General features: G+C 37.2%; 1 protein-coding gene across 1 annotated transcript in view; it reads right to left on the bottom strand.

Moving 5' to 3' along the window:
- LOC110116629 (3-oxoacyl-[acyl-carrier-protein] synthase II, chloroplastic) overlaps positions 1-3,755 on the bottom strand; it is a 21,815-nt gene extending 18,060 nt beyond the window's left edge. Inside the window, exons 1-7 of the mRNA XM_020850290.2 lie at positions 3,086-3,755; positions 2,336-2,541; positions 1,992-2,195; positions 1,685-1,795; positions 1,493-1,588; positions 1,344-1,389; positions 980-1,059 (exon numbers count right to left, since the gene is read on the bottom strand). Coding sequence (XP_020705949.1) covers positions 980-1,059; positions 1,344-1,389; positions 1,493-1,588; positions 1,685-1,795; positions 1,992-2,195; positions 2,336-2,541; positions 3,086-3,446 — 1,104 coding nt within the window. The 5' untranslated portion in view covers positions 3,447-3,755. The remainder of the gene's footprint in view (positions 1-979; positions 1,060-1,343; positions 1,390-1,492; positions 1,589-1,684; positions 1,796-1,991; positions 2,196-2,335; positions 2,542-3,085) is intronic.
- Positions 3,756-11,662: the final 7,907 nt, after the last annotated feature.

The following is an 11,662-nucleotide window of genomic DNA, read 5'->3' as shown; positions in this document are numbered from 1 at the left end:
CAAAGGAGGCAATTTCGCCTCCTTTCTTGCCCAAATTAAATTACCGCCTAAGGGTGGGGTCCACGAGATTTGAATTTATTTGAAAATTATTTTTAGGAAAGATTTGAGGAGGTGGAAAAGTCTTTAAATAGGAGAGGTAAGGGGTAGGGAAGGGCATGCAAGTATTGTTTTCTTCTTGGAGTTTCTTGGGTGTTTTGGGCTCTAGACTCTCTTGTCTAGAGATTTGGGAGAGACGATCCTCCTCTCGAATTGAGGATCACTTGTATCTTGATTTCGTGTTGCTTTTGCTTTGTTTCCCTTATTGCAATTTAGTTATTTGGGGCTGATTTCGCCCAGATTTTGGCTGAATTCTCGCTGTTTTATCTCCAATTAGTGATAGGTTTGCTTGCGAACTCAAGTATTCCCTTAGGGTTACTTGCGAACTCAAGTATTTCCTATCAGATACCATTTCAAACTTGATTGGTCTACCTCTACCCTCCCTAATGTCAACACCTTCAATGCATCTAACCAGTGTGACTTTACAAATAGCTAAAACCATGGTTTGTAATGTTGCATCCGTAAATAAAAATAAAGGAAATTCAGCAGAACAAGCAGACTATTTGAAACACAGGCCAAATAGCTATCCAATCACGTGATGCCCACCAGTGACTAAGGCTTCATTTGGGATGGCTTTCTTCCTGCTTCTTAAAGCAATTTTCTAGTATAAAAATTATTATTTTTTACTAGAAGCTGCTTTAAAAAGCAATAAAAAAGCCGTCCCAAACTAAGCTTAAATTTCATATAACCAAAAACTGCAACAGTGAAGCAATGCTGCAGCAAAACAGAATCAAACAGAACTATATAATTTCTCAAAGTGCACCAACTCTCAAGAACTAGGGTAGAGAGTTAAGATGTAACAGTAACTGGAAGTAGTCATAAAACATCTAGTATAACGAACAATAACCCTAATTTACTAAGTTGAAGATTTATATGCATTTACCACGTCCCAAGGGCGTGAAGCTTTTGCTGGATCATCATTCCGCTGTGAAAGTGCTCTGCATGCAACAAAACCTCCCAATCCTGAAACATGTGAATCCAGAACCACAATGAATCCTTTTCAGAAAGAAAACCTTAAATACATGCAAAATCAACCCATAAAAGTGCATAATAATATAAAATATTAAATCATGCCAACAGTAAAACTTAGGCTTCATTTTGGATGGCTTTTTTAATGCTTCTTAAAATAATTTTTTAGTTTAAAATTTTAAATTTTTATACTAGAAAACTGTTTTAAGAAGCAATAAGAAAACCGTCCCAAACTAAGCCTTAATATATTGTATAAAAATAGAGAGATGGCACACTACCAATTGGAATAATTGCTGCGTCTGAGCCACCACAAAGCATCATGTTCTGTATAAAAAGCATGTAATAAAAAAGGCAACGAAGAAGAAAACAGCAGAATGTATTGAAATACTTCTATCAAGAGAATAAGAACAATACATGGGCAACTTACAGCTTCCCCTCTTATAATATGATTTGCTGCATTCAGAATACAGAAGTTGCTAGTAGCACAAGCAGTTGAGATCGAGTAATTTGGGCCCATCCATCCCTAAAATCCCCACATTGGAAATGATATATTATGATTTAAAAATCTAACAACAAATGGTAACAAAACAAATTTAAAAGTGTTTTTGTCCTAGCCCACCAGGTCCATTGCAAGCATAGCAGAACCCATATTCGTTGTTGCAAATGGTACACAAAATGGGTTCATCTTCTTGTATGATACCCGCAACGCCTCAATAGCATCATTAAAAACCTGTTTGTTTGAATATTACTATCAGGTCAAATGTAAAAATTCGGGGACATTAGAAAAAGCATAAAACCATCCATTAATCAAAACCACATAATAAGGTGAAACATCTTCATTTCAGAATAAAAACTATGAAACATACAATTTCTTTCGGAACATGAATTCATTACTTTAGGGCTATAAATAAAATAAAAAATTCTACCTTCATTCCTCCCATTGCAGAACCTATGAGAACTCCACATCTAGACTTGTCCAATTGGCTCAGTACCTCTTCTGTAACACCACCATCTGCCAGCGCCCTTTTGCCGGCGGTGAGCAAGTAAAGCATGAATTTGTCCATTCGCTTGGACAATTTTGGTGCAACCCATCCATCTGTTGAGAAAGACTTTATTTCTCCAGCAATTCTCTGTAAGAAATATCCAAAAGAGCGCTCAGAATGTTCTGTTCATTCAAGGACACTGACCCATGGTTTGTGTGTGTGTGTGTGAGAGAGAGAGAGAGAAAGAGAGATATTTGTGTTGTAATTTCCAACGCAGATGAAATTACCGTAGGATAATTAGCACAGTCAAATGCTTCAATCTCACTTATGCCGGAAACACCATCAAGGAGATTATTGTAGAACACATCAGGATCATGACCTAATGGAGTCACCACACCCATCCCAGTAACAGCAACTCTCCTCTGTTTAGCATTTAGTATTTTCTTTTCTGCAACCGGCTTTGCAGGTTCAACAGCCACAGCCAACGATTTTCCTGTTGTGACATAAAAGCACTTAATTCGATCACTGTACAATCACCATAAGCAAGCGAGAAAACAGGTGGGATGTTCTTCCAAAATTAAGTTTTTAGGTTTGTAACAGCAAAAGGATCTTCAGCTTAAGTGACAAATAGTTGACATATCAAGGAATTTTCTAGCTTGGTCAGGTGGCCGAGTAGATAATTTTCAGCTGACATATCATGGAATCTAATATGTTCGTTCCAATTATTTTTTACCAACTTCCTTAAAAGGCCATTTACGAAAGAATACTAGAGAATATAAATCCTTGTTCATGCCAGTGTCGTGAAACCAAAAAGTACCAGAAACTTTTTTTTCAGATTGAATGATATAATCACCAGAAAACACACGCCCAAAAACCCATAAGCAGGAAAGCAAACACGGAGCCTTTAAAACCAAGAAAAACGTCCAAGGCAATACCAAGAACCCAACAAAAACTCCAATTAGGAGAAAACTATTAAGAAAACAAAATTAAAAAAATCCGCAAAAATTTCTGCACATAAATTATAGAAAATGAATCACCTGAGGCCACGGAAGGACGCGCCAACATCCTCTGCCTTCGATTGGCCTCGGCCTTCGAACGCCTAATCAGCAAAAACCCATTCTCCCCAAAAAAGGGCGACGCATTTCTCGACTTGTAGAATTCCGGACACGGCTCTAAGGAACTCATCAGTCCCTGAATCCCCGATCCGCAAAACGCAGAGATCAAACTCCCAGTAGAATCTCGTCCTTCCATTCCAATTGCTCCCCTCGCCGCTACCGCCGTCCTCCTCCTCGCCCACCTCCCCGCCGACGACCTCGCCGCCCGATCCTTTTCACACGAGACCGACATGCACGCTGCCACAAGCCACGTACAGAGAGGAGAAGCCACCGAAGCCGCCATTGGAGCAAAGAAAGGACAGGCAGAATAAGTAACGATGGATTTCAACCAAGAAGCCAAGAGCAACAATGATTCGGAGGATTAACGAAAAAAAATGTCGCCTTGACGGGTTTTGCGAGGGGAGAAGAAGATTCCAACAAGGAAATGAAAAGACTCTGCGATTCCAGATTGAAGCTATAGCTAGCTCTCACGAATCTGAGTGCCCTCGAGCACCAACCATTGCCCAAGTGCTCAACAGCGAGTTTTCAATTTTCATTGCGCTGTTAAGAAAAAATAAAATAAAGTAAAGCAAAATAAGCGGCTGAAGGCAGCTGAGGAAAAAACATCGAAGCGAATCCACAACCAGAATATATATATTCTTCTTTTTTTCTTTCTTTCTTTAAATAAAAAAATTCCGAATAATATAGTCAGAAAATAGTTATTGAGATTCTTTTTTAATAGAAATTTCTTTTAGCCCATTTTTTGTCGGAGTTGAACACCGCCGCTGAGCCTATACGGCTATACGGACTGGCAATCCTGGAAGAGGTTTGAGCCAAGTAGCCAACAGCCTATTCGGCTGTTTTTTTGTTTTTTACATTGGAGCTAATTAAATTAAATTAATATAGATGTGTTAATATTTGGAGAAATTATTCTATGCGGATGCCGAAGGGAGTCTGCCGTCTAGAGATCAATCAGAATGCGCCAGAGGTCAGTAATACCGAGCCGCTTTACTAAGCGATATTGAGTCGGGTACCAATCAGGGGGTGACGTGACGTATTTTGGTTGGTCTTTGGACAACGTTCAGCATCTGCATAGAATAATTTCTCCAATATTTGACACGATCTGAAAACTCGACGAACCTAAGCTGAAAACTCTGGGTTGGGATTAATCCGTTTGTCAAAAGTGTCGGATTTGGGTTGACCCAGCAACCCAACAATAACCCGGACCGACCCGAAATAACGCCTGCCGATTTGATTCTCGCCCGCAATCGCGACTTGCAAGTCAACTCGGCCTCCAACTCGCAGACTCCGCCGACTGTTGTCCCGCAACCCCGATGTCCCGTCGACGACGACATTCCTTCATACCCATAGGCTAAACCTTAGGCTGCTAGTCGCTCGTGGCAATCCTTCCTAATCTAAACCCTAGGCCGTCCATCTCGTCAACCACATTCCCTCCTGCCGACGACATTCCTTCATGTGAATCATGTCCAGTCCAACGGCTTCGACGATAGCAACGAGAAGAGTAGACGACGACGTTCTTCCTCCCATTCACGCGCTTTTTCGGCCTACCCTGTTTCGTGTCGGTTCAATCCGGAAACACAACTAGTCTTGTCCGGGTTGGATTTTATGACCCGCTTGCAAAAACAGGTCGTGTAAAAAAATGTCGAGTCAGTTCCGAATTCAACCTGAATCCGACCCGCAACCTGTGCCACCAAGATGATCGAAAAAAGTGACAATTATTTGTGCGACAATTAATAAGTACATTTTAACCGATAACACGTACTCTTATTTTATAAAACCTCTCAATCTTGTTTGTCTAACTTCTTGGATTATCATTAGTGTAACGGAATTACAAGGGGATAATTCTTTGAATAAGACAAGGACTTGGGCTTGATGACAACTTGAAAGCACTGACAACCTATGCTTGAGCTCTATATCACCATGCAAAGAAGAACGAATGAGCCTAACAATTCATTTGAGACACTTTTTTGCCGCTTTCTAGAGCAAAATTTTAGTACAAAAATCTAAATTTTTAGACTAAAAAACTGTTTTAAGAAATAGTAAGAAAGCCGTCCCAAACGAAGCCTAAGTTGAGGGGTAGATGGGCAACGTGGTCGGCTAAAGATGATATGGCAAGCCGAAAGTCGCTTGAGTAAGCATCTTCCATATAATTGAAATGGCGAGTCAGATCAATGATGCCTCATTGTGATGGATAGCAAGTATACAAGATAAATAAAATATATGATTGATTAATTATTATTTATTTTATAATTGTTTTAAATAGATTATTACAATATATTTATTTTAATTTTTTTAATTAAATTTAAATTAGAATAATTTTCTCCAGACAATTAAGATAAACTCACACATAAATCACATACCAAGATGAGCTACATAATGATACTCGATATAGCCTTGCAACTAATTACTCATTTTCCTATTACTTAACTCTATAAGCATATTAATTTCAAAGACACAATTAGCTAAAGATAATCAACCAGAAAGTGACATTTTCACTTGTTCTCCCACCTACTAAGGTTTTGGTTGGGATGACTTTCTTATTGTTTTTAAAGCAGCTTTTTAGTACAAAAAAGTTGCTTGAATAAACAGTAAAGAAACCGTCCCAAACGAAGCCTAAAGTAGTTCTTGATATATCCTAAAAAATTATCTTGATCAGACACAAATCTCGTGGCCAAATTAAGTTGGAAACTTCTAAAATTAAATTTGGAACCATCCAAACTCTGATTCCAATAAACTTATAATTGAACTGAACGTCTTGAAAAAAAACAAACCCAACAACACCAAATTTGACCCAATCTAAGACCAAATGCATGGGTCCAAATCGAAGACCCGACCCAAAGCACATTTAGAAGGTTCAAGTCATAAATTGGATGACCAAACGGTTTCCAAACGTGACATACTTATAATTGAATCGAGCAACTCAACGAGACGAATCCAATGAGCCTAAGATTGTTGAATTCTAACATCACTAAGGCACTCAAATATGTGATAAATGGTTCATGATTAAAGGAGCATATATCGGCCGTCCATTCAAAACACTCCCAAAATTCCCTTGATCTCCTCCCTAATCAATGGCCATATCACTCCCAAAAAACTTTAAATGACCCCTCATTCTTCACATGAAGCGGGACTAAGCAAGGAAGGAGGGATGAAGGAGGAAGCAGGGGAGAAAGGAAGAGAAAGAAGAGAGGAGAGGAAGAGAAATATGAGATCTCTCTTGCCACCAAGATCCTTCTCAACCACTGCTCGGCCACCGATTTTTGCTAGACTTACTCCCAGCCACCGATTGTCGCCGGACGTCTGCCCGGCCACCATCTATTGCGGGATTTACGTCAGACCACTGACCATTGTTGGACTTTTGCCCTGCCACCAATTATTGTTGGACTTATGCCCGTCCATCGACAATTGACGGACTTCCCCCCTGATAACAATCACCCAAATAGTGGTCTTTCTAACCACTGTCACCTGCCAAGAAAGGTCCTTTTGACCTCCTTCGTCATACTACTATCTTTTTTACCTCCGTCGCCCATCGACTACGATTTATCTGATCTTCATCGCCAGATAACAGTCCTTCCGACCTTCATTGCCAGACAAAAATTTTTCTGACCACTATCAACTACAATCCTTCTGACCTCCATCACCAGACCATGATCTTTTTGACCTTTGTCACCTGTCAATTATTGTCCTTCCGACCTCCATCGCTAGACAACGGTATTTTTTGCTACTATCATGCCACTAACTATAGTCCTTCCGACCTCTATTGCTAGACAACCATCCTTATGACCTTTGTCGTACGCCGACTACGGTCCTTCCAACTTCCGTCGCAAGACAACAGTCTTTCTGACCACTGTCACCCACCGACTACGGTCCTTCCGACCTTCGTCGCAAGACTACGATTTTTCTAACCACGATCGCCTGCCAATTATGGACCTTCTAACCTCTATCTCCAAACTACGGATTACGGTCTTTCCAACCTCAATCACCTACCGACTAAGATCCTTCCAACCTCTGTCACCAGACAACGGTCTTCTGACCAGTGTCGCCCGTCGACTATGGTCATTCCGACATCCATCGCCAAACTATTTTCCTTCCAACTTTCGTTGTCAGACTATGGTCTTTCCGACCTCTGTCGCCCGTGGACTATGATCCGCCTGACTTTCATCGTCATACAACAGTCTTTTTGACCACTATCGACTGCTTACTACTTATGATGGAGGTCGAAAGAACCATAGTCGACAGGTGATGGTGGTTGGAAGCATCATATTTGGATGACGTCAACTCATCTCATAACTCAAGGTTAGGGAGAAGATAATTTGCTGAAGAGATTTTCAAACTTCAAAAGAATCGTCCCCTTAATATAAATTGAATAACAAAGAATGGTCCATCAATGTCTGGCGATGATTGGAGTCGAACATTGGCAAATGTCTAGAAATATTTAGTTATTGTGAACATCTAACATCTGACGACGGTTGGTGGTCGGAGGCCAGCGATGCTCGATGGTCGAGAAGAGATCCGGCTTGTGGTGGAAGCTTGAGAAAGGAAGAGAAATCTTTCATTTTTATTTTCTTCCTCCTCCATTTATGAAGAATGATGTGTCTATTGATAATTTTTTTTTAGAGTGACATGACTAGTAAATAGGGAAAAGATCAATTGTATGTTGGGAGTGTTTTAATGGACGACCGATATGAACTCCCTCGATTATGAATTATTTCTCAAGGATTTGATTGTTTTAATGATGTCAGAATTTGATGATCTTGAGTTTTTTTGGATTTGTCTTATCAAGCCGCTCGATTTGACTGTAAGCATGTCACATTTGGATATCATTTGGTCATCCAATTAATGCTCTCAAGCTTTCAAATATGCTTTGGGCCCTCAATTTGGATCTGTTTGGGCTCGTATTGGATTGATTTTGGTTTCGTTGGGCTCTTCTCTTCAAGATGTTCAGTTTAACTAAAAGTTTTTAAACTCGAAATCCGGATGGTCTAAAATTTAATTCTAGAAATTTTTATTTATATTTACATCAAGATTCGCATCAGATCCAGACAATTTTTGATGACGTATCAAGAACTAATTTGTGTTGTTAGTAAATGCTTTAAAATTAATTATCGTAATTTATAATTTTTTTCCTATATTACATTTGTGCAATACTAAACCTTTGAGAACAAAAATATCATGCTATAATTCCTGAATAAATGAAAACAAACTCTTAAAGCTAAGCGGCATAAAAGATTTTTCTTCTTTTTTTTTATCAAATTTAATAAGATAAGTTGCTTAATTATTGTACCATTAACAAAAATTATTTTAATAATATTATTCGAATATTCATAAATATTTGATACGTTTCTTATATAAAAATCTTTCAAAATCAGCACAAATCTCAAAGGTCAATGAACTTTGCCAAATAAAGTTAAAATATTTTACCAAGCACTAACATTATAATTGTGTTTTAAAAACCCATTAACATTGGTATTAAATGTTAATATAAACTGATATATTAACATTGATATGACCCATGAAAATCCACTTTGATCTTGATAAATTTCAAAGCAATATTTGAATTAAAATTTTAAAATTAAATTCTTAATCATCCAAACTCCAATTTCAACAATCTTATTGTCGAACTAAACATCTCGATGAGATAAATATAATGACAATTAAAGTGATCCTAGGGGTGTTAATTCGGGTTAACGAGTCAGTTTGGGTCGAACCCGACTTGACCCGGCTTTAAACAGAACAACACTAATTCGACCCAAATTTCAAACAGGTCGGGATTATCAACTTGGATCCGACCTATGTGGGTTATCAAGATGACCAAACCCGACCCGCGAGAGAGGGCAACGGTAGTCTTTGGCTCTCAAGTGGGACGGTGGCAGGCCAGCAGCGGCATCTCAGGCGGGACAACGACAGGCGCAGCTCGCGAGAAGGACAACATCGGCAGCGGCAGCTCACGGGCGGGATGACAGTGGCAGTCTTCGGATCTTCGCGTTACCATTGGCCTCAAGCCTTTGACAGCGGCAGCAGCACTACAGCAACGTGGGCGGGATGCCAGGGACGGTGATTCGACCCTAAGCAGTTGAGTGACGAGACACAGGCACTCAACGACGATTGACAAGTGACGCTACCAAGTGACAACAGGTCACACGATATTATAAACGGGTCAATTCGGGTCGACCCATGAGTGTCCGGGTCAAACCCATTGAATTCATATAAAGTACTTGAAGCATATTTGAAAACTTAGAGCAACCATTGAATGACAAAACAAATTTGAAATATTATGTGCTTATAGCCAAATCAAGTAACTCAACAAGATAAGTTCAACAAGGCCAAAATCATTTAATTCTAACATTACTAAGAGTCTCAAATATTGGATAAATGATCTATATGATCAAGCGGTTTAACATTCATGGTTCCATGGAGTTTTTTATTATTATTATTATTCTAAATAAATTTATCAAAATATCACTCCCACAATAAATGAACTTCAAATATAGGTTACATACTAGGTTGAGACAACTAAGCCTAGTTTATGGTCTGCAAAAAGACATCACACAAAATTAATACAAATATTAATTTAATATGCTAAAGCTTGAATTTTATTTCATTTTTCACATTATTAACATGTTCATGTGAATAATATTTAAAAGCTCAAAAATCATTAAGATATGATTTTTAGAGTTTCTTAAGTATTTTAAAACCCAAAAAAAAAACATTCTAGTGATGTCTGCTTCATGCGAAAAAATAGCTATGCATACGCCACAAGTATGTGACCTATATTGTAGGCTTGGGCGACCATATGAAGGTCTCTAAGATTCATGGAGGGGGCAAGCCTTGTCCAACAAGGTCAAGACTTCGTTAGTGCACTAACATATGACCAATGTCTAATATAATCCTATCATATATTCTTGGGTGAAAGTAAAAAAATAATCCAATATGTGTGTAAGTGTTACCAGATACTTCACAATAATAAAGAAGTCTTAACAAGTTATAGAAATTATGCCTGATCGGGGCATATGACACAAGTAGTTGTTTAATTTTTTAGTATAAAATTTATATAAATCTTTTTATATCCTCAAATCTGGAGCTCTAAAAATTATTATAAAAAAAATTAGCTAAGTATGTCTAAAATGATTCGGTGAAATCAGTTTGTAAAATGGACATCTAACGGTCCCCCCACTTGTACCGACATATTTCAATTTTTCACATTGCCCCAAAATTAGGAGAAATTATTATAATTTGAGTACAATAATATAAATATTATGGTGAAGACGATTTACAAATCGGACATATAATGATTCCTAAAAAAATATTTGACTGGTTCAAAACATGAACTGTTACAAAATGATAGCAAGCTCTTACACTAATCTTATTCATTGAGTTAAAAAATGTAATATGCAGAGATAAATCTCAATATTGTCACTTTTACTATTCAAAAGAATATTCGATAAAAAATACTTTGTTGAACAGTGAGATTAAACATCTAATTAATCAAAGATATCTAAGTCATTATTTATAAAAATAGTATATAAATTATCATATAGAGGAGACCAAAATAATCACACTATCATAAAAAGGAAATTATCAAAATTATTGAATAAAAAGTGTCATCAAAGATATCATCACTAAAATAATTCAAAGAAGTTGAACCATATATTTTTCTAATAAAGTGGTCTTAACTTTTGTTGATAATAAAGATATATCTTTCAAGTAGGTTTCAATTTAATTAATAAAATCTTTTTTTTTTATAAATAATAATATAATTAACAAAAAACCATATAAGGAACCATACTCATCTTATAGTCTTGATGAAAATCTAATAATAAATATTATTCTCATCAAAAAGATTTTGACATTCCAATCACAATTCTAAAAAGTATGTCCATGTGATAGCCTCTAAAATGAAATAGAACTTTTATTAAAAAAAAAAACTTGTAAATTATTAATGTGCGAAAAGGTTTTTTTTTATAAATATAATTATTTAAATTTTTTATATCGTACCAACACACATGCAAAAAAAAATAAACGTGCTTAGATTCCATTTTGAGTGAGAACAAACGCAGTAAATTTTGACCACTGAGGAATATTAAGTGATTAATTTTTATTATGTAAGCAAGGATGAAATACACGACATTGATAATAAAATTTCAGGTTTTTTTTTAGAAAATAAAACCACATAATGAAATTAAAAAAAAAAATAGCGGAAATGAACACCGAGATATAACATGGAAAAGGTCAAAACTTAGAAAAAATCAAGAACACATTATACAGTCTCTTCTCTCTCAGTCTCTTCTCGTCTCTCTTCTCTTCAAACTTTTTTTCTCTGCACAGAATAGATAAACATAAGCACTTCTATATCACTGAGGAGCGCAATCCTTCAAGTTAAGCATGAGAAAAACGAGAAAGAAAACTATCCAATCCGACTCGCAACACCTTAGTTCTCCACTCTTTATCTTTGAGCCGCCCTACAGTGCCACAGTGCTTGTTCTTTGTTTCAAAACTGAG

Source organism: Dendrobium catenatum, unplaced genomic scaffold (genome assembly GCF_001605985.2).
Source record: "Dendrobium catenatum unplaced genomic scaffold, ASM160598v2 fragScaff_scaffold_1378, whole genome shotgun sequence".
NCBI classification, from domain to species: Eukaryota; Viridiplantae; Streptophyta; class Magnoliopsida; order Asparagales; family Orchidaceae; genus Dendrobium; species Dendrobium catenatum.
Note: the sequence above shows the minus strand (reverse complement) of the source record. Positions and strands in the feature narration are given on the sequence as shown.